Genomic DNA, 23,621 nt, shown 5'->3' with positions numbered 1-23,621 from the left:
TTATTTATTCCTACATAACTTTCATAAAAATATTGATCATATTTTAGAAAGCAGCACCTTCTGGACTCTTCCAATGCTTCCCCTGACAAAACTCGATATTGTAACGAGAAACAACTGAAATAGAAAATTTCTCAAGAATAAAAACTAAACTGAAACGAGCAATCACACCCTGGAAAGCAACTGAAACTCGATGGAACTCAAAAAGAAAGACTCGAAACCAAAAGTAAATTTGAATGATTCAGAATCTTTTGTCATTTTTATGCTTCACATAAAAACAAAATCGTATTTCGCACATCCACCACTCAGCAGTATATACTATAAACAATAACCATAAAAAAAAGAGCAATTTATTCTCAAATACAGTAAAATACAAGTTCCAACATGATTACATAAAAGATGGCTAACTGGAGCTTATGAGCAGGGGCTCAAACATCAGATAATATAAAGCGAATACATATAATTCCCAACAGACACTTCCACACTAACCTATATCATTAAATATCCCGCAATTACCCAAGGAATCCTAACATAAAAATAACAGTGATCCAATACAGCACATAGACATCACACTATAAACCTCATATAGAGAGTTGCAAGTTTTGAAACAGCTTTACCATACAGGGTTCAAAATACTTGAGTACTTTTTAAACATAACTAAAGAAGATACACTAAAAGGAAATAAGTGTTTGAAAAAAACAAAACAAAACAGGAGTTCTCAGGTTTCACAGTTGAGTGGTCCTTCATTGATACTTTTGCATCTCTGCCCAGACCGAAGAAGCCATGAGAGCGGTGAGTGGAGTCCTTTAAACTCATGGCTCAGCTGAAGATGTAGCAGCGAGGCACCGATGATCTTCTCTTCTCGGTTCAGTTCGTGCCTTTCCCCTGTAAGTAAGTAAGAACGCTCCCAGCTGGGCCTGTGCACATGTTCACGGCTGGGATGGAGAAGTCCACCAGCTCCACCTGAGAGCCACAGACGGTCACTTGGAACCAGACCTCCTGAGGTCGGCTTTAATCTCCTTGGTGTTATCGGTGTTGAGGGCCACACCTGGGTGTCAGCTGCTCCATCTATTTTCAGTGGGCTTACATTTGCGGTATCTTTGGAAAACTTTATGATGTCATTAGTGCTGACAGTATCAGCAGTCACATGTGAGTGAAGACAATGAGGAGCTCGGCACACACCCTTGCGGTGAACCAGATTGTACCTGCTGACTGCCTGTCATTTATCTCTATCACAACCTGAACACAGCTCGGCTTTATTATTCAAGTCCATGCAGTGATTCCCATGCCAACACATTCAATATGAACTTCCCCCTTTAAGAAGCTCCAGGGGAAATACAGTTTCAGGAAGTAAACTGGTGCCCATAAAAGACATTTTATTGGTTTTCTCAGATCAACTTTAAACTTCAGATCAATTATTTTTTAATTTTTCTTTCCTGCACCCGAAAAAATTAATCCGAGATTAATACGGTGACTAACATAATTACGTAAAGCACACAGCTTCTCACGCCCAAAGCAAACAGGGAGCAGGTTTCACTTCCTGACGGACGCTGCCCCCGGCGTGATGACGTTTTTCACCTGTACGTTGAACAGTTAACGCCACGCCTCCTGCTTACACCTGTTTTCAGGAAGATTTGTAGGAGAAACTTTTAGAAGTAGCGTTACAGCCAAGGCGAGCAGGTGAGACCTTAACGAGGATTACTGTTTATTTGGACGAAAGCGGTCTGAGAGTGAAGGAAGAAGCCTTGAAGCTACGAAGAGCACGTTTACAGGTGAGTTAGCGTCGTTTCTGTCGGTGTTTCCTTCCTCCTGCACAGGTAATCAAACCATCTCAACTCAGCCTCTGGAGTGAAAGGTGAAGCTGAAGGATCATGTGTGACATAACACTGAGTCAAAGAAGTTTTTTTCTGTGGTTTTTCTCACTTTAGGTGAAGTTAGTTGGATGTTTACCGGACTGAAAGCTTTGTCGCTGCTTGACTGCAGTCCTCACAGGCCTGTGTGACAGTTGTGGTTTTCTCCTTAGTCATTTTGTGTGTTTTTGTTGGAGTTCCCTCACAGTTTAACGTGCTTGCCTTTATTTGTGTGCTTGTCTGTATTGCTGGGATGCTGACTGTCAGCTGTAAACTCCACTTTTTATTCCTCACCTTACTGGTTCGGCAACACATACAAGTTTCTACCTGTCCGGAACTGGAGTTTCACAATAGTTTCGACTGCATTCCCAACCTGCTGCGTCCTCCTCTCCACAGTCGGCATATTTACACACTCATTGTTTGATTTGGGACTAACACTGTCGATTAAGACTGCTGTTCTCCTAAGTTCCCTACTGCACATGAGGTGCTTTTAAGATTGTGACTCGTCCTTTCTGGATTTTTAAAAGTTAATCCAGGTTTTAATGTTTAGATGTGCTGAAGGTTTCTGTCATCGCAGCTGTAGCTTAGTTCAATTCAAATAAAAGGGGAAAAAGTTTAGCCTGCTGGTTTATTCCAGTAAAATAAATACATGTGTGGCGTCCATTTCCCAGAATGTGGACGTGTACACTTAAAGATATTAACCCTCAAGCAATGTAGATTTTACCAGCTAAAATAGCAGAGTGTGGTCATTTATGATCACACTACTTTTAAACCGAGAAACGCCCACACGCATCTGACAACAATGGCCACAAAATCCCTGATACAACATTAAAAGAGCAAAACACACACTGCATACTTGTTTTTCCCATTGAGAAAGTGCTGGTACATTATCCCAGATATATCAGATATATGGAGTTTGTTATAGTTAAGAAGTCTCAGTCTCTCCAGATGTGATAGTGTTTGCTCTTCCTCCCATCTATTTTCACTGCTGTAGTATTAACTTTTTTGCAGTCATCATTTAAACAGGGTTTCATACTTTGTCAAAAAGTTGCTCACTCTAAGGACAGCTGTAAATGTGTCCAGTTCCCAGCTCTTTGAAAAATACAGGGTACTTTGTGGTACTGATTGAGTTTATCAGACGTATATGGTTTGCTTTATCTATTACCCATTTTCTAAACTTGTGCAACGTGTGTACAAGAAATATTACATTTCTTACAAACCAAAACTTTTTTCTTTCATACGACAGAACAAAATGCAAATAAAAACTAAAGGTTGGATTCGAGATAAGCTGGGTGACTTTAACAACAATTATTATTATAAAGATATTATAATATCCAACAAAGAATCGAACTAGAGGTCATATATCTCAGTTCCTTGGTTTCTCTTCTCTGGCTGCCTATAAAATCTAGAATTTAAATTCAAAATTCTTCTCCTTATTTAAAAAAAAAAAAAAAAAGTAGTAGTATCATATCCTCCCCACTTTACTCTCAAACTGCTGACTTGCTTGGGATTCCTAGAATTTCCAAAATTAGAATTGGAGGCGGAGCCTTCAGCTTTCAGGCCAGTCTCCAGTTTGGATCCGGGAGACAGATACCTTCTCTACTTTTGTAAATGTTGCTTTTTGAGAACCCTTATCATGAGCTGACCCTGAACCATCCCTTGGTCATGCTCCTTAGGCTACATTTCTTCTCCACTCACCTCTCACTGCCCATGTGTTTATATGCTGCTACTGCATGTCGTTACCTTTGTCTTCTCTCCCATAGGCTGTTTGTCCTCGCCTCTCTCTATTCTCCTTTTTCACTCCTTTTTCTTTCTCAGGAGATTTCTTCCTGTTAAAGATGAATTTTTCCTTCCCGCTGTCATCAAGTGCTTGCTTATAGGTTGTTGTCTGATCTTTACTTCACAATATAAAGCATCTTGAAGTGACTGCTGTTGTGGCATAGCACTTATAATAAAAATTTAATTAAACAGTCAGGTTTTGTTTTGCTTCTGGTTAAAATAAAACCTAAAGTAGCATTTTATTTGTATATGTGTAATATGTAAAGTGTGTTTTGTGTAGAAAGGGTTCAAATATCTAGCTCTGAAATATCTGATATTTTGCACTTTTACAATGAGTTGGAATAATTTACATCCTGCACCGTTGCCACTCTTGTCCATAGATTTAATTTTTATATACATTTTATATTTATATTTCTTATATATTTTTATATTAAGGTGAGAGAGACACTGTCTTTCTCTTTGTCGGTATGACATGTACAAAAAATCTGGGAGTCTTTGAATCTTGAATCTAATTGCTAGCAAATATCACTAAAATCAACATGTTTAAATCCTAATATTTTTTTTTAAGATGGCATACTGTATAATTCCAGTTCTAAATGACTCTATATTTAAATACAGCTGGGGTCACAAGTGACGCTGCTCAGTCTTGACTTGAAGGTTAAAGAGAAAATACCTCTCGTAGCATATCTTACTTAACGTGTGAGGTATTATGCAACATCCCACATCGTCATCTCCACCGCCGTCCAGCAGTGCAGGACTTTAGCAGTCGTGCATATAATTCCAGTGACACCACCAGCATTGCTCACATTTCACACTTCATTTTTCCGTCTTTAACTAAAGGAACTTCCTTTTTCTTTCCAATTTTGGCTTCCATGATAAAATCAAGCAGCACAGCCCTCTTCTTCTTTCTTTTTTTCTAAACCACTTATTCACCTTGAGTTTGGTTCGAGGAAACTGCAATGGACGTGTTCGTTAAATAATCATGACCTCAATAGTTTTTGCCGTGATGGAGCAACCATCCACCATACACGTGTGACCATTTGCATCCTCATGCATAAGGGGCTGAGCACGTGTGGTATAACTCATGTTATGGCGCTGGGATAGCTGTAAAGTGGGTGTTTGCAGCACTTAGCACACAAGACAACACAAGTAAGTCCACTGAGTGTGGAAGCCACAAAGCCCTGGCCTGTGTAATTACAGCCTCTTTGCTGATTGTGTAAACCTCTGGAGTATTTGTTCCACAAAGCTCTATATTTACACAAGGAGGCTTTGCTTTTCCACATTCCCCACCGAACTCGTATACTGGAGCCTTCTTGGCTCCGTCGGTTGGCGTTTGTTAGTTTGTTTCGATGATGCACCGTTGAAGTATTTTAGTTATGCTCAACACTTAAAGCAGGCCTCTCCATTCATAGTGAAACTCAAGCGCAACAAGGTGACCTGGAGTCGATAGTCAGCAGTTTGCATATTGAATAGCCAACAGGAGTGGCCTCTCTATGAAAGCAAAACAAACAGAGTATCCTGCTGCCGAGCACACTGCAGTCCTCGGCGTGAATGAGTGAATATTTACCTACTATGAATGGTTTTACCTTTGCTACCTGTTTGTTTTTTTAGCAACCGTAGAAGTCTGTTTATTAAGATCAATTAATAATTCACACCTGGTGCTCTCGCTGACCTCAGGCTGGCTCTTCCACCTGGCTGAACCCAAGTTGGCATCTAACATCTGTTTTGTTTCTCAAGTTTTATAATACAGACACTGATCTGTGGATGAGGGATTTAGGAAGTAATAAGCTGTTGGATAGTGTTTTCTTCAAGCATGTAGCTTCACCTCCTCTTTGTCCCCCGTCCTCCTCAATGATTTGGGTACATGTCACACTGAACACTAAAAAAGGGGAAAAAAAAGGCTGCAACACGCCCATGCTGTGGGGCATATGTAAATGTTAACCATGGAACAGAGATAACATCGGGCTCTCTGTTGCCATTTCCTGATCCCGGGACACAGCCTGTGTAGGCACATCAGGACACTTACCCGAAGCTGGAAGATCCATAGTGTAGCAAACACCCCGTCAATTATTAACAGGCCAGTGCTCTCATTCTTCCCACGTAACCATGGCACCGAGCAGACAGAAACTCAGCCAGCAGCCTGGGATCTGCTCCTGCCTTGTGGGAAAGTAAGACGCACACATACCACTGACAGCGGGAGCAAGTGGACCTGTTTGACTTTATGAGCCTGTCACAAAGGGAACTATTGGGCACACGGACCTATGGAGCGCTCTTCGCATGACTTCTCCATTGGAAGCAGAGGGATGACAGTTGCTACTTTTATTTACTTTTAATTTTTAAACTTCTGTTTTTCATAGTTTTCTTTTTTTTTATGGCAAATTTGTGTTTTTCGTGAAGAGGCTTGCAGACCTGCATCAGTGACCATGTGTGACTGAGACACAGACACGGGATTATTAACAGATTTGCAGACAGCTGGAGATTTTTGGTGTCTGTGAATGAGTGGGTCAGCACTGTTATCATTATGAAGTTGACAGAGCGACTCAAACGACTGAAGCACTTGGGCTCTGTGCCTCCGGAGCCTCCGCCGCTGCTGGTGGTGCCCGTAAGTGAATGGATAGTAGTTATTTTATTTGTCTGTACTTCCTTTTTCCTATTACAGTAACCAAGCAGCATTATATTAACGTCAGCTTTAAGAGAACTTCACAGGTTACTTCCCCCCCCCCCCCCCCCACACTCTGTTAAATATCATCCTTTATTTGAATCCACAGAACTTTATTTATATTTCTTTATTTTTGTTGAACAGTTAGTTGAAAGGTTTCGATTTACAGTTAAAGAAAAGGTTTGTGAAGTGTTTTAAATCAGCAGAATTTCTTCATGTCTTGTTCATCAAATGTGTCAAAGTTGTGGAAAATGTATTCTTTATTGAACACACTGACTCAGTGACAGTTCAACTTGGCAAAAAGTAGGTGAGCTTGTTAACTTAGTGACTTGTAAAACCTTTGTTTATCTACGCGTGCTCCATAGCAAGCTTTTTCCACAGTTCGGTGTAAGAAGGAATTCATTTTCACTTCAAAGAATCTGGGATATATTTATAGAACAGGCCTCGTTAGGTCATCTCACTAAGGTCAAAGATTCTGAACATTGAAGCATTGTTTTTCTTCTATTTCAATCCCTCTGTCGCTGATTTCCTTGTGACACAATTCTTTGCTCCTTCACCGAGCCCACACCCGAAGGTATAAAAAGAAGGCCCTGAAGCCTGAGGCTCCTTCTGTTACGCTTCACAGTTTGGAGGAAAAAAAATAACAGGCAGCGCACAAAAACAACAAAACTTTCTCTAAAGATACCTGTGGATTTTCCTCCTCTGTCACAGAAGTGTTGTGGACATCCATCCTTCCTCCAAAGCTGCTCTTTATTAGGGCTTTTCTTGTAGTCGACAAAATGAACATTGGTTCTGATGTGCTTTTATCGTTGCGCTCTCTTTCGCCTCTTTCAGAAGTACGCGTCATGCTCTTGGTATGATCTTCTCAGGAAGCGTACTCCTAAGGGACCTCCTTAAATTTCTTCCTGTTTTATTGTGGACAGATTAACATGGAGACGGTTATGTAGATAGCCATCATCATATCATACGAATCTATGATTCTTCCCATACAGCCCTGTGGAAGTTGCTGTGATAAAGCCATAACTGACAGAACATACTTCTCATGTCATTGTTTATTTTTATTTATGAGGAGGAGTCCTTTTTGTAACACACATTTACAATTTCATGTCTTAATTGGAACGCCTGACCACAAGTAGCTTTTAGAGGCATATTTTTTTTCCTTGAACTGATTGTGCTGAGACCTTTTCTTATAGTTAGTTTAAACCTCTTAACCTCTTTTGATATTGAAACGAAGCCTACACCCTGCAGTAGTATATAGATATTTTAGTCTCAGTCTTCCATCAGCATCTAAAATAATTATTTTGTAAAAAGAGAATAGGAAGAGAGACACGTCATATCTCTGGATATGACGTGTTGAAGGAGACATGTCTAAAACTTTGCAATTCAAATCTCTGCATATTTTATGCAAACTTCTACTGAAACAAGGTTTTTCCCCACATAGAGAAATTTATTTTTACTGCCCCGAGAAGTGGTTTGTGACACTGCTCCAAGGTATAAAAAGCAAACAAACTCTTTCTTAATTTCAGTCTAATTTATTTAACCATAATTGATATTTTAGATGAAATAACAGACTGATATTAATTACTGTATGTGCAATAATATTAACAATCATGTGAACACACCCTTAAAAACTCCCGACCAAGCAGTGACTGTCTGTTATTTAGCGCTAAATAATATTTTTCTGCCTTGAAATGACAAAACTTTGAGCTTTGTAGTTCTTAGCCTAAATATTCAAAGCTATACAAACACACAAGGGAGTGATTACACTACCTGACATATTTAAGGTGCTTCCCAGTTCTCCCTAGTTCAGCTGGGTTTAAGGCAGAGCAGATCCACCTTAAAAGCCATGTTTATTAAAGGACACTAGAGAATGACTCTCAGAGTGGGCAAAGACTCAGAGGGGAGGAGCGCTTTCCAGGTGAGGTCTTTCAGTCTCTCTGCCTTGTGTGAGACAAACACCCCAGCTGGTCATATTACAATTTATTTCAGCGCCAGGATCTAGTTTCAGCCACCATCCATGCAGAGCTCACTGGCGGGAGAAGTAACCTGAGATTACTGGATCTGTGATTGTTTTTCTGTTGCCGGCTCCATATGGGATATAAAGAGCTGGCTGTTTGCTGAGCGCTGGAGGCAGCAGGTGTTTTGTTCAGGGTGAAATCCCAGTAGGAAATGGAAGTCAGGTTCAAAGATCACATGGTAAGTGCAGATGAAAATAAACGAAGCATTTATGGACTTAGTTATGCTTCCCTTTAGTGTGAAAAAGCATAACTGTTAAAGATTTCCAGAAATGTAAGGACACAAGTCATTAGTGATGTGCATCAGCTCCCTTAGATTAATGTTCTTTGAAGGTGGAAAAATGACGACCTAAAGATGGAGGAGTGTCCTAAAGGAGTGCAACTGCAGGCTTATCAGTCTTGGATCAGGCGTTTATTAGCAGATGGCAAACCACTGTCGGCTGTCGTTTGTTTTTGTAAATAATCAATTTTCTTTTGGAATATGGACGATACTCCTATTTACATCTCAGCTTTCTCTGATCTATAATGATGAAAACATCATAAAAGTAATCTTTATCTGCAGTTTCATATTTATCTCATTGCTCCGACATCGTGACCTAAATCCAAAGTTAAATTTTAACTGGTTGTAAAGTCAGTGAGCTGTAAATGAGCTCTGTGAGTGTAGACCTTCCCGGCAGCTCAATGTCCTTCTCCATTAAGTTGTTTTGTATACTTTGTTACTGTTTTTTTCATAATTAAGGTGTGACTTCGGCTAATCCTCATGTGATTTCCATAAAGGCATAGACTTCAACTACTCATCAAGCCTATTCAAGGACTCTTCACAAAAAAGCTGCTTTGTTTGAAAGCTGGCACACTTAAGTGACCTTTCTGTGTTAGTTGCAGCTTTAAATCTATAAATGCAACAAATCTACAGCAGATAAAAACGTAACAAATTAAGCTGCTGTTTCAGTCTACCTTATCAAATAAGAAAAAGTCATGACCAGCTTTTGTTTGAATACTAATGTCAGTACTTGTTTTTTTTTAGTTTTTTTAACTTCTCCAGTTTATGATTAACCAAATCAAACAAAAGGCCTGCTGTTCCCAGGTTAGACACTGTACACCTGCAAGTTTAAGGTTTTCGTGGTGATCATTCATGAGATTTTATTTTTTTGTGTGTGTGTGTGTGTGTGTGTGTGTGTGTGTGTGTGTGTGTGTGTGTGTGTGTGTGTGTGTGTGTGTGTGTGTGTGTGTGTGTGTGTGTGTGTGTGTGTGTGTGTGTGTGTGTGTGTGTGTGTGTGTGTGTGTGTGTGTGTGTGTAACCTAATTTGAAAAACTAAGCAGTCAGAATCAGCAAATTGAGGTTGTATAATTAGATCATGTGTTTGGGTGTGACTGGACGTTGGGTGCTCGGCTGATGTTGCTGTACTTCAAGCACTAATGTGCATCAGGGCCTTGTACTTGTCGTGTGCCCTGTTCACAGTGTTTGAACAAAGTCTAAGCAACACTACACCACTGTGTGTCTGACTTGAGTATCAGGCTTTACTCGTTCTGGCTGTAGCTTAGCAAGTGTCTTCCTCAATGTATGAAATATAGTCCACGGCCAGGCTGCAGTGTTGGCTTGTTTTTTTCCCAAAAAAATGCAAATCACGTTAGGCATGTTGCTATGTTCCTGTAAGTCAAAGATCGTCTTTTGTCACTGATATAACTCCCTCCCAGAAGAATCTAATAGTTCCATGTCAGATGTTGCTCTACAGTTTCGTTCATCCCCAGTTACTCGGCCAAACAGGCATGTCTGCCGCTTGTTCCTTATCTCCCATGTCAGGATGGAAAGTTCTTCTTTGAAACAATAAGCTAAATATTGTAAAATATTGTAACTTGATAATGTCAGCATGGATTGTGTTAAAGGATCCCACTGCATTTTGCTCGATTCTTATAGATATATATTAAAAAAATGTTCCGGTTGTTGGTTGTAGTCTGTGGTGTAAAGATAGTAAAAACATGCACACACATACCAGGTAGCCCCTCCTCCATACTGGTCAGGCAGGATTGCGACAGGTGAGAGCATGTTGAGATCAGGTTCACTTATTGGCACATTCTGTCTTCTACTCAGGCTCAGCTGTCCTCCCTGTAAGGACCTGGACTATATGTCGATTATATGAGTTAATTAATCATGATTTAATATTGTCAAATTGAAACTGTCAATTGCTATAAAAAAGATTATTTTTCTTATTGTGTGTATTATTATTTTTTTCCAGAAACCAGGCATGGAGGAGATAACGATATGGGAGCAACATACAATAACACTAAACAAAGTAAGTGGTTTTTTTGGTTTTTTTAATTGAATAATTGAGATCTATAGGTGAGGTGTTATGGTGAAACCACTAGTGTGTTTTACTTTTCCAGTTGTTTAATCAACATGAAATAATCAGTAGGCTAAAATAAGTTTAAAATGGAGATTGTAGTGTGTGGCTAAACAAATACACATGTGGAAAGTGTGTTTCGGTGTAGTTTCTGAAGGACTTTAAGCCGGACTGTGTTCAAGGCCTCTTAGTTTCACAGCACAGGCTCCGTCAGGAATTCAGAGTGACACACCCTGCTGCACCCCACGGCACCAGCCAGCTCTTCGCTGTCCTGCCTCATTGTTGGCGACACTGGAATGTGTTCTTTCCTCCTCCTATCTCTCTACTGTATCTCCCACTCATGCTCATCCACCCACCTGCTTCCCTGCATTCTTTACTGACCGTCATTTTCTCTCCATCTCATTTTTTTCCTATTCTCTCAAAATGGCAGGATTCCAAACTGGGATTTGGTTTTGCAATATCAGGAGGCAGGGACAAGCCGCAGCCCGATGGGGACACGTCTATCATGGTGTCAGATGTGCTGCCAAATGGACCGGCCATGGGACGACTGTTGTAAGTTAGATGCTTTTTGCTGTTAACGAATATAGAGACCCCTTTATTATTTGACTGCTGCATGAACACCTGTCTGCCTGTGTTTACTTGTTTTGCAGCACCAAAGACCAAATTGTCATGGTCAATGGAGAACCTATGGACAACGTCCACTCTAACTACACCATTCAGACCCTGAAGTCTTGCGGCAAGACTGCAAACATAGTAAGTGTGCACCGAGCCTTATTTAATTTGTGTCAAGTGTTTCCAATCTTCGATTTCTTTCTGATCGGCTGTCTTCTGCGTCGCGTCTTTCCCAGACAGTGAAACGTCCTCGTAAGATCCAGATCCCTACACCCTCATCCACCAGACCAACTCGGGCGGCCTCGCACTCCAACCTGCTGGATGCGGACCCTCCGAGACGGCAGCGACGCCACTCTGATGGGAGTGACAACATGGACTCCAACCGCTACCGTGCTGATGACCGCTATCGCGCTGATGACCGTTATCGCACCAATGACCGTTACCCTCGCCGCAGCCCCTCGCCTGAACGCAATGGGCTTACAAACGCGATGCCGTTGATGTCGTCGGGGTACAAGAGGCTGCCGCACAACGATGTTTCAGAAAAACCCATCAGAACTACATTGATTAAAAAGAAAACCACAGATGGTAAGAGTTCAGGAACGAGCGCGAGGGAAACCTTTTTTGTTTGTGAAGAAGCATTCTTAGACAAAAATAATCTGCTCCGCTCATCTTTTCTAAAGTGCTGATTTCTGTATGTTTGGCTTTGTTTTTCTGCAGAGTATGGACTGAAACTGGGCAGTCAGATCTTTATCAAGCACATGACAGAAACGGGCCTAGCTGCAAGGGAAGGCACGCTGCAGGAGGGAGACCTCATTCTCAAGGTAAGATTTAGTCGATCTCTTGTCTTGGAGTATTTTTAAGCAACTTTTTCAAAAGCCTGGAAGATTTCATTATTAATCTTCAATTTGTGTTATTCAAATTGTTCCCTGTGAGCAGATCAATGGCATGACAACAGAGAATCTATCCCTGCTGGAGACCAAGCACCTGGTGGAGAAGAGCAGAGGCAAACTGACCATGACGGTCCTCAGGGATGACCGTAGGTTCCTGGTCAGCATCCCAGAGGTGGAGGACAGCCCCCAGAACAGCGATTACGACCATCACAAAGACAGCAGCTCGGAGCTGGAGGGTAAGGGAATCAAACAGAAGGGAAAAGTTGGAGAAATCAAAACGGTGAAGCAGCTTCTAGTTGATGCTGTCAAGTTGCTACTACAAGAAATTTTCAGCTACTCATTTCATTGGTAAAATCAAAGTGCTGTAAAGTCGGTCTAATCCTGTAATGTCCCTCATGCTTGCTACAGTCAAATCCCTTTAAATGTGGAACTTTTTTTGGGCTACAGGCTCAGATTAATTAATTCAAGACTATCTTGTATAGCTTGAAAAGTAGGTTATCCTGTTAATAAATTTTCTGTTTTCTGTGCCCCATCAGAAATTTCAGACATTGATGAGGATGTTCCAGCCCACAGGTCACGTACAACCGCCAGAGAGAGGCGGACACGCAGGTACAGACTTGCTCTGTCACCCCGCCTAGTAAAATCCAAGTCCATCGATGTAACACACAAAAAAAAGTTAATCCTTCTTTTTATTTGATCTAAAAGCACTGAAGAAATCTTGTATTTCTCACACAGAACAAAAGCTGAACCTCCACTGCCAAAGTCTCGGGATCAATCACCTGTGCGCTCCACCTTATCCCGGCCACCCGTAAAAGCCTACGCTCCTCGCCGAGGTCAGTCCTGCGGAGAATTTCGTTTTGTTTTTTTGCAGAAGTGCATAGGTGCTCATACTCAAACCCTGATTTGTGTTACTTTAAAATTTATAGCCCAATATGAAGGTGATCTCTAATTAGTCCATTGTTATGTAGTTTCTCGAGGCTACATTTGATCGGTGGGATCATTAAAGTCCTATAATTAGCTTTCTAACTGTTGATTATTGTGTCTTCAGCTCCGTCTGAATCTGAGTCCGACCACAGTGCATCTCCTCCTCCTCCAGTCAGGAGAGCGAGGGACAGAGACGGCCTGGACCAAACCAACAAATACAAGTCAGTTCACACTGATATGATTTATTTGGTTTCATTAAAATCACCCAAGTTTATTTTATTAAAGTAAATCTACATATGTTACTACATATTAAATCCAGTTAATACTGTATGAGACATTAATTTTGCTTTTACTCTTTGAGCAGATCTCTGTCAGGAGTCTCCACCCTTCCCAACCCCAGATCCTCTCCTGTCGCTCAAAACTGGGTTGCACCCGTCTCCGCCTCCGCCTCCTCCACCTCCTCACGCCCCCGAAGGCCGGTGTCGGAGTCAGACTCTGACCCTGAAGGTTCCCCACCCCCACGCAGAGACGGCCCTCGTCTGGACAGTAGATACAAGTACGGACATTTCTTTATGCAGTTCCAGGAATAAGCACCGACATGACTTTCACATAAATATTAAAAAACAGAAGACTTTGGATCAGCATCATGAATTGTTTTATAACCATTTATTCATAAAAACCCCAACCCTTTCTTGTCTCTGCAGAGTTCTGCCTGATCGTTACACAGGCAGAGTATCCTCCCCCATTGTTGTTCGCCAAGATCCACCAAGGAGGGTCAACTCACCTGTGAGAGGCCCGCCTCCAGGTCTGCACAAAAACACACAAACAATCCAGCCTCCTTGTGATGTACACGTCCCGGACTTGTCTCACACTTCCTTGAAAATATTTACTTGATCTTTAAATGTTTGCTTATGACCACGTGTCAGCAGTCAGGTGAAGCTAAGCGCGGAGCAGAAAGATGCACATGAAAACATAAGATGGCTTTTGAGTAAATGAATGTAGAAGAGGAAAATGTAAGAGTAAAAGAGGATTAATCCAGCAGTGCACACGACGCATGTAACACTGCAGAGGCTGAGGGATGATTATTGCAATACACTTCAAATATAGAAGGAAATGATGGTTAATAAAATAATATTCATGTAAATATTTTTGAAAGCATTATTTATAAGTGTGTAGATCAAAACATAAAGGTGGAAAACATGTATAACTCTTCATTCAATCGTCTCATTGAGATTAAAACATTCTCCAAGAAAGGAAAGATGACAGTTGCAAGAATGATAAACAATGTTGGGTAATAAAAATATTACAGTATCTGAAAACAGTTGTACAAATGTTATTCCACACATGAGCATTAAAGATACTGGAGTTTGAATTGTGGAGATTTGAGACATCTCGGGAACTTAAACACACAATGGAAATGCTGCAGATTAATCAGAAGTAAATATGTCGTTTACTATTTAAATTAAAAAAAATTAATAAAATATTTTTCTTTCTCCTTAGATTCTGATTCCGAGTCGGATGGCTTCTCTGAGCCTCCTCAGAGGCGTAGCACCACATACAGTCAGGACTCTCTCAGCAGATACAGGTACACATGAAACCCCCACACCTACCTGAAACCCAACAAGATCTCACGGACCGGAAGCTGAGCAGACTCTGTGGCTCTCTGGTTGTTAAACTTAGTTAATCGTATATATATATTTTTATTTTTATTATTAATCTTAAACTACCTAACTTTTGCTCTTTGAGTTTTTAAAAATTTGATTTTCATTTTTTGTGCTTTGTCTCATTTTGAAATTTCTTTTTATTTTCTCTGATTTTCTGTTTTTGACTGTGTACAAAATCTGTGTTTACATTTTTGTTGACCAATAAAATAAAACTGAACATGTTCCTCTCTTATATGTGGCTGAAGTGTTGATTAAACATAGGACACTCATTACTGAAGCAGCAAAAATCAACTCTAGCATAATTCCCCAAGACTCATAAATCAATTCTTTGAAATTTTTCCATAATTTGCATGTGTTATACAGCATGTTCGAATTTCACAGTAATCATCACAATCAAGTAGCTAATACCTACACTTAATAGAGTGGTTAATTTCAATCAGTCACAAAGCAGTTTACCGCCAAAGAGAAAGCTTCCCTCAAACAGAATAAGGTGAATATTCAATATTTTAGTCTCATCCTCTCATCAATAATCATATATTAGCCACTGGTCCCCCTTCGCCAAACGTAACTGAGATTTGTTGTCTTCCTCCTCCCTCACTCCCACCTCCCTCTCTTCTCTTCCAGGGTCCTGCCAGATGTTTCCCTGCAGCCAGAGGTGGAACCGCCAAAATGGAGCACTGCCAGCAATCCACCACAGAAAGGTGTGTGTGTTTTGTAGTGAGCAGTGGGAGTTCATATTTGGTGCCTGGAATCTAAAAGGAAGCACGAGTCATCTAACAAATAATAAAACTTTCCACAATGACAGTCTTGACTTATTGATCTCCACAGCTAATTCGGACTCTGAATCAGAGGCCAGTTACGCGGCAGTCCCCAGGAGGGAATCCACCAGCAGTAAAAACTCAGCAGCCAGAAATAGATACAGGTGAGAGACGCCTTCCACTTTGACTGTCTCATCAAACGCATTGAGTCACGCCTCAAGTGCTTCATGCTTCAACACCTATTTTTAATTTTTTTTTTTATTTTGATTATAATGGAACTTAATGCCGTTTGACTCGTTTTGCTTATCATGGCAAAAAGATACACTTGAAAAACTTCCCAGAAATCATTATCTGGTTATTCACAAAAAAAGGAAAAAGAAGATCACAGATCAGTTTAATATAGGAACTGATTTCGCTCTAAGGCAGCTACACCCACTGACCACATCACTGTGTCAGAAGGAAGCGCCCATGATGAGAGGATCGTGCTTGTAAAGGCGGGCAGGATGTAAACATTAATGTCACTTCCTTCGGTACCTACAGCTTCCCTTGTTGTTCAGAAGGAAAATGGTTCCTACATGAAACCACTCAGTTTGATAAAATGGGTCATTGCTTCTAAAAATAAATACTGCAGCCGACTTTTTCCGAAGTAATATTATTTTATTTTGTTTGTCAGTTTCGTTTATGCTCATTATCTTACTATAAAACACCACACGTCTGTTTGAGTGTAAACTCCTACATGATCAGGAATTCAGCAACCAAACTTGACACACAGGTATGTCTTAGGCCCCTGAAGCTTATCTGTACCAGATATTATGATGTTGTCTTGTTGCTAAGCAACCACACATCCACAGAAACATTTTTAGCATTGATGCGCCTTTGACACATTTGTAAAACCACAACATTTTAATATGAGAATATTTATATTCACAAAAGATGATTAGCACAACTATATCGTGCAAAAGTCTTGAGCTTTCTATTTTTATTTTTTTAAAGTGGTCTTGAGCACTTCTTTAGTCTTTCTGAAGAGTTTTCAGTCCAGTCCTTGTACCTGACCATTTTCAGCGGAAGGCTTTGATTTGTTAAGCCAATTAACACTGACCTATGAAGCAACCAGAGCCAGTGCAATGCAAAGGACCAAATTTAAATCATATCTTTAGGCACGTTTTTGCCTCATTTACTGTATTTCCATGTATGTTTGCACATTTCAGTAAATTACTGCAACTATTTTCCAAGAAAAATGTCATGAAATGAGGGGTGATATGAGACTTTTGCACAGTTCTTGTTTTATTTATTGCACTTTTAGCACAGGGTAGAAATAGTTTAAAGCTGCAACTGTAGGAAGAGAAAGTGAAAATATGAGAAATGCAAGTAACAGCTTCACTGTGAGATGTGGGAAATCACACTGAGAGGATGTCCGACAGGTTTTTATGCTTACCACAAACACAACTGTTGCCCGATAGTAACGTGCTTTGTGCACACGGGGGCTCATTACATGACTTCCTGCAGTGATTGCATCACATAGTATTCAAACTGCCGACTTAGAAAACCACACGAGATTTCGATATAACTAACATGCACTAACTTGACCGCCAATTTATGGCTTTTATATTTCTCATCGTATGTTCAGGGAACATTTAACAAGATGACGGCTGAAATTTAATTCAGTTTTCCCCCATTCTTCTCTCAGAGTGCCTACTTCAGTGCCTGTAAAGCAGGAGCCTCCTCGTCGAGCCCCGTCGCCCACTAGACCGCCTCCAGATGGTCAGCTGATTACTCTTTTGCTTCATCTTCAACCCCTCCTTCTCTCTGTTTTAGATAAAAGCATTAGAGCACCACAACCAAAGAAAATCCTCACAAACTGAAGTCTCCCTTCTTAAAATTTCATTTTTTTTTTTTTTTTTTTTTTAAACCAGATTCCTCCGAGTCAGATGAGCTTTCACATCTTAGGAGGTCTGGCAGCTCTGAGAGGGGAAACAGTCACCGCAGGTACATCAGGAATTAATTCATTAAAATCAGATTAAAATATGGCAGCCCGAAATGTGTTTTCTCTTAAATAACCAATATCACTGATTTATGTTTTCTCCACCTCAAAGTGCTCCTCGTGCTGCAAATGGAAACAGCACCATCAGGTCTGGGATTTCAGTCAAGAACAACCCGCCCGTCTACTGTAAGGCTCAGGATGTATAGCATAAATAAGTTTTCAATCTGTGGGTTGAAATAAACAAACCTTTTTTTGACATTTTATGAGTTGACATCTTTTTAGGCGTCTAACCATCTCTGCATTTCTTCCAGCCAAACCTGAAGAAGAGCCCCTCTATTCCCTGCCTCCAGATTCATACCCATCATCTATTCCAGGGTGAGGGCCGCATTTGCTTAAAGCGTTGCCCCGTGTCAAAGCGTCATAGCAACAGTAATCTGATTCCTTCAGTCTCCCCTCAGGTACAGCTCAGATGTGAAGACAGTGTCATTTATAAAGGAGAGCAGTTTGGGTCTTAGACTCGTGGGAGGCAACGATGTTGGGATCTTTGTAGGTGGAGTCCAGCCACACAGCCCTGCGTATGAAAACGGGATGAAGGAGGGAGACCAGATCATGCAGGTGACCTTTGTTTGTACACCTTAATTGAAGTGGTTATGGCGGCATAGATTAACAGCGTCTTGTCCAGTTTAGAAAAACTCTTTAGCTTAAATGAGATGTTTATGCTCATTTGCATTTCTTTATTAGTTTTTTTTTTTTGACAGTAGTAGTAGTAGTAGTAGTATCCATGTCATATGTACCGAGCAAAAATTACCATAATATGTACCACTGTCCAAAACCTTATGCTCCTAGCTGTACGTTTACATTGTTATTTGAAACCTTTCCATTTTTAAAATATTTTAAATATGACAAAAAAAGACCAATCAGAGTCAAAGTTCATCCCTGTTCTTTTTTCGTCTTTTTTCAGGTTAATAAAGTTGATTTCGGCCATTTCACACGAGAAGAAGCTGCCAACTTCCTCCTTGAGCTCAGGACAGGAGAACGAGTGGAAATCTCCACGCAGCATAAGATGGACAGTGAGTGAAGAGCAAAACCTTAATATGACACCGAGATTACTTCTGATGAGTTGTGTCACAAATCACAAAATCTCATTTCATCTATTGTCAGTTTACAAAAAGATCCTCAAGTCCAACCTGGGAGACAACTTCTACATCCGCACACATTTTGACCATGACCCCGATAGCCCCATTGGTCTGGGCTTCACCAGAGGAGAGGTGTTCAGAGTGGTGGACACAATGCATCGTGGCAAGATAGGCAACTGGTTGGCTATCCGCATGGGGAATGACCTGCACGAGATGGACAAGGGCACTATCCCAAATCAGATCAGGTGAGGAGAAAGGAGACGATGAGCAGATGAAGATCTCTTTGCTTCCTCGAGGACTGTTTCAGTTTTTGCATTTGCTGTCTTCTCCTGCAGGGCAGAGAAGATGGCCAGCATCGAGAAGGCACAGCGGGGAACCGGTGAGAGGCAGGCGTCCGGACCGAGAGCCGAATTCTGGAAACTACGGGGGCTCCGAGGGAATAAGAAGAATGAGAAGAACATGCGACGGAGTCGTGAAGACCTGCTGCAGCTCACCATTCAGGGCAAATTCCCAGCTTATGAGAGAGTCCTGCTCAGAGAAGGTTGGCATTTAATTTTTCCCTCGTACCCTCACACAGATACTTGGTGTCATGCATAAAGGTTCAGGTTTAACAATGTTTACTGTTGTTTTGTTTTTTGTTTGTTTGTTTGTTTTCTCCAGCTAATTTCAAGCGGCCCATTGTTATTCTGGGACCTCTTAATGACATTGCCATGGAGAAGCTGACACGAGAGATGCCTGATGAATATGAAGTGGCAGGTTGGTTTGTTTTTAGCAGTTTTGATACCCCTTTTTTATGCTTGAGTATTATGTCCTTCTTTTTTTCACTCATTCTCCTCATCTTCTATTTATATTAAATATTTGGGGGGTTTCGTTATATTTCTACAGAGATGGTTCCTCGCAGTGGAAGTGCAGATGGCAGCTCCACAGTCATTAAATTGGACACTGTGAGGAGAATAGCAGAGAAGGTGAGCAGTAACATTAAATTTATGTTTACAGTCCTGTTTTCTGTGTCTGTGTGGTATTTCCTCTTTGACTTTTTTTTTTTTCCCTTTCTCTTCCCAGGATAAGCACCCTCTGCTGGATATCACTCCCACTGCAGTGGAAAGGCTCAACTACATCCAGTACCACCCGATGGTTTTGTTCTTAGACCCTCACAACCGCAAGGATGTCAAGACCATGAGGCAGAGGTACAGCCCCAACTCCAGCAAGAGCTCCAGACGCCTTTACTCACAGGCCATCAAAATGAAAAAACACTGCAGCCACCTTTTCTCCGGTAATCTTAAAACTTAAAGCTTTTCCCAGTACATCTATGAAGAAATACATTTTTCTCTCTCTGCTGATACAAGTTTAAAATGTTTACTACTTTTGATTAATTTTTTTATTTTTCCCCCTTCAGCTCGAGTGGACCTGGATCCCAGCTCCCACTCTTGGTACGAGAGTCTAAAGAATAAGATTCGCCACGAGCAGACCAAACCCGTCTGGGTGTCTGAAGTCACGGTACAACACAGCTTCTCTTCACACACACATCTGTACACTAAGGATAAAACAATTATGAGATATTATTTTGTATACAGATCGATGGGGTGTTTTGGTGGGTTTTTTTCTTAATTTGCTGCTTTATTTCTGATATAGTTGCCTTTTTCTTTCTGTTGCTGTCAAAAAGCTACACATAGTAAACACACCTGAATATTTTGCATTTAACCTCTTTATATGAACTTTATAACAATCTAATGAGAGCACCGACTCTCATGATGTAATTATACATCTTTCTGTTTATTAATCCAAGTGCCGTGTGGCTCAAATGATCCATAAACCTGATTATTAGTTAATTTACACACATATTAAGCCACAAGAAACAGTAGTTTGAACTACAGTTCGTTATTGACCAAAAACTGAGCCAATGTGAAATTCTACAAAAAACAGAAATTGCACCTGTAATTAAAAACAAAGCTTATGATGATGAGTCTGTGATGCTGGTGTTATTGAACCGGCTTTAAAGATTCTTGACTACAAAAACAAATGTAATGCAACACAAATGAAGTGGTACCAGTGGTACCACAGACTGTACATAAAAGATGGACAGGCCATCTTTGCTGGGGTACACTCGCTGCAAAAAGACATGCAGTTCTATTGAAGTCTGTGAGAAAATGACCCTCTGGCTTCTCTGAATGCTAACCTGTGTAAACGCTTTCCTGATGAGTTTATGGTCTGTCGTTTTCTGAAGTTCATTTCTTACTATTATGGTTTTGTTAGAGTCAAAAATTAGAATAAAGCAGATTATGGTACCATATGAGCGTGCAGCACCCAGAGTTTCTCTCCTTTTTTCTTGTCACATTCAATTTCAAAATGCCTCAGAAAGATGACAAAAGAGTTGCACATTTATAGTGGTGATATATTTTACAAAGCAAACTGTTTTTATTATTTTTTCCATTAATTGTTTATTGTAAAGTTAGTTGAACACTAATAACTAAAGCTGTTTGATTTCTCTGTCTGCATAGTTGGAGAGTGGTGGAGAACAAGATTTGGATGCTTTGGACCAGAACCAGACTGACTACCTCAGTGCTGCTAGTGACCTGGAGGACACCGACGGAGAGGGCTTCACAGACGACGCCTACACTGACAATGAGGAACTCGAGGAGGCTTACCCTGGTCAGGATGCACCCAAGGTCCCAGGGGGCTCCAGGGTGGCTGGAGCTGCTTTAGCCCGATCATCCGAGCCAGCGTTTGAACACCACAGCCCCTCTATAGAACCCGAGGAAAGCGATGACGCGTACGGAGTCAGAGAAGTTCCTCCAATAATGCACGTACCTGAACCCAGGTCACCCCGTCAGGAGAATTACAGCCCGCCGCAGAGCGATGCCGAGGAGGAAGATCCCTCTCATCGCAGTTTTACAGACTCAGATTTCAGCGCTCTTGATGTAGCTGCACCCGCCTCTCCGTCCGAAGGACCGCCAGATTTTAGAGCCCCTGACCCCACAAGTCAATACTCTGTGAACGAGCCTTCATACACAGAGGAGGAGCCGGAGAGCTCCCAACACGCCAGCCTGTCTGCTATTGAAGACAGACTAGAGCAGGTTTGTGCCCTCATTAAAACAGTTACTGGATACCAGTTCTTTCTTTTAAATCCTTTTATTTAGAACCAGCTGTGTTTCGGTCCTTCACTTAACAACAAACAGTTTTGATAACAAAAGATTAATTTAATTTTCGAAACAATAAAACAAAATTAAGTATTACTTCTAGGTTTTACTTGGGTTTAATGAAACTTGAATTTAAAATGAGGAACATTTAAGGACGCCAACTAAGACTAAACTGATTTAGTTTGTAAAAGTCATTAATTGCAAGCTAAATGGTTAAAAAAACAACATCATCCAGAGTGTGCCAATGTTTTATTTTGTTTTGGATTTTTTTGTTCCTAAGAATGTGTCGTGGGATTTATTAAATTGTGCAATGTATATAAATACGTCTGAGTAATACACTATTCAGACAAGTTCAGAGGATGAAAGGAAATAATAATAATAATAATAATACAGGCCTGGTCAGATGACATGCTGTGGTGAATGATGAGCCAGAGCTGAGCATTTGTTTCCTTTAAGGAAATAATCTGTAATCGATTACAAAATTCCCTCAGGTTTTCTTAACTGAAGGTGTTGCATCCTTTTCTTTTTAAAATAAAAACATCAAGGTTCATTGGTTTCTCTTGTTTGTCTACTTCTTGTTTAAAAGAACGTGACTATATTTAGTTGACATAAACGACTCAAAGTTCTGGAGGTGTTTTCAAGGAGAAAGTTATGAAAATTTGTAGTCTGTTTTATTTCCAACTTTTAAGATGCAAAGCTCCTAAATTCACATTAACTTTTTAAAATAAATTTTTCTTTTTTTCCCCCTCATTTTTGGAACCTTATTAAAAGTTCTTCCTGGCTATGGAGGCGGTGCCAAATTGGCACACATATAACAACCTCATTTTAAATTCAGTATAAAGATTATAGTAAGTGTGGTTACTGTTTTTCAGGAGATTTACAGCCTGTTTATCATCATGAATACAGAGACTAGGAAAAATCCTCAGAGTATTAACTGGTTCGGAAAGGCTTATGTGGATTTTAAAATCCATCTCTTAAAATAGTCTCTTAAGACTAAATAATTGTGAGAAGTCACTGTTTTATATTCTCTGTTACAGGCTCGCTCAGGAGAGGAAGAGCCCAGAGATGAGGAAAAGAAAGCCCCACAGTTCATCGTGTAAGTGTTCTTGAGCCGTCTGCGGGTTTATGGGGTTTGTGGAGTAAAGCCAGACTGAGTCTTTGAGCTGATTTTTGACCCGTCTGTTCTTCTCCCGTACAGGCTCGCACATCACCACCAAGCAGTCCAGTTCAGACGCACACAGATCCAGGGCAGCGACAGCTCTGAGGATGAATTTGACGATGCGGACGATATGGAATGGGGTCCCGCAACTGAGCTTTAGGCACCGAGAGAACTGATGCAGCTTTTCCTTGTGATCTACAAAGGAAGTGGAAATGATTTCATTCCCGCACTGAACTCTGTTATCTTGGATAGTTTTGTCATAGTGTTTTTAAATTCATGTAAAGGGAGCCTCATTCAGGTGTCACTGTAGCCTTTAATGACAACTGCAAGTTTTAAAGTCACCAAAAATGCTCTCAGATGAATATTGAGATCAAAGTGCCTGATTTTTTTTTTTCCCAGTGTTTTTTTGTATTTATAAAAAACAAAACAAAAACAAAACAAAACTCTTTGTGAAACGAATCAATTTCAAATGTATGTTTTATCAGAAATCCTATCAAATACGTATCATTTTAGGAATAGCAAGGACATTTGTACTTTAGATTTTTCTACATTAAACTGTTTTTTTTTTTTCTTCTGATTTTGAAAATGGGTTTGTTTGATGATGCAGAACGACAAAAACGTACTTGTTCAGCTTCATTTTACCAAGCTATCACTTAAGATCACTCATATTAACGTAAGTGAAACTGTGAATATTACATTTGTTACTATGGACATTCACTGG

At 40.5% G+C, this 23,621-nt stretch overlaps 1 protein-coding gene across 7 annotated transcripts; it reads left to right on the top strand.

Annotated features, from left to right (window-relative positions):
- Positions 1 to 1,592: 1,592 nt before the first annotated feature.
- On the top strand, positions 1,593 to 23,545 carry tjp3 (tight junction protein 3). Of its 7 annotated transcripts, none has more exons than XM_019351434.2 (31): positions 8,185 to 8,203; positions 8,275 to 8,481; positions 10,535 to 10,591; positions 11,070 to 11,191; positions 11,290 to 11,392; positions 11,488 to 11,836; positions 11,969 to 12,072; positions 12,188 to 12,377; positions 12,678 to 12,750; positions 12,877 to 12,974; positions 13,190 to 13,286; positions 13,430 to 13,621; positions 13,770 to 13,870; positions 14,566 to 14,650; positions 15,354 to 15,430; positions 15,558 to 15,651; positions 17,175 to 17,248; positions 17,401 to 17,473; positions 17,581 to 17,654; positions 17,780 to 17,843; positions 17,927 to 18,083; positions 18,430 to 18,538; positions 18,630 to 18,849; positions 18,940 to 19,145; positions 19,265 to 19,360; positions 19,490 to 19,569; positions 19,667 to 19,877; positions 20,001 to 20,101; positions 21,103 to 21,678; positions 22,779 to 22,837; positions 22,940 to 23,545. In XM_019351434.2, the coding sequence occupies exons 2-31, from the start codon at positions 8,455 to 8,457 to the stop codon at positions 23,058 to 23,060; spliced, it is 3,990 nt and encodes a 1,329-aa protein (XP_019206979.1). In that variant the 5' UTR covers positions 8,185 to 8,203; positions 8,275 to 8,454; the 3' UTR covers positions 23,061 to 23,545. The 7 variants fall into 7 exon arrangements, with proteins under 7 accessions (XP_013122582.1, XP_013122572.1, XP_013122575.1 ...); XM_019351435.2 differs by having other exon boundaries at positions 8,186 to 8,203; positions 8,390 to 8,481; XM_013267128.3 differs by lacking the exons at positions 8,185 to 8,203; positions 8,275 to 8,481 and adding an exon at positions 1,593 to 1,769.
- The last annotated feature ends 76 nt before the right edge of the window (positions 23,546 to 23,621 follow it).

Source organism: Oreochromis niloticus, linkage group LG23 (assembly GCF_001858045.2).
Source record: "Oreochromis niloticus isolate F11D_XX linkage group LG23, O_niloticus_UMD_NMBU, whole genome shotgun sequence".
Taxonomy (NCBI): domain Eukaryota; kingdom Metazoa; phylum Chordata; class Actinopteri; order Cichliformes; family Cichlidae; genus Oreochromis; species Oreochromis niloticus.
Note: the sequence above shows the minus strand (reverse complement) of the source record. Positions and strands in the feature narration are given on the sequence as shown.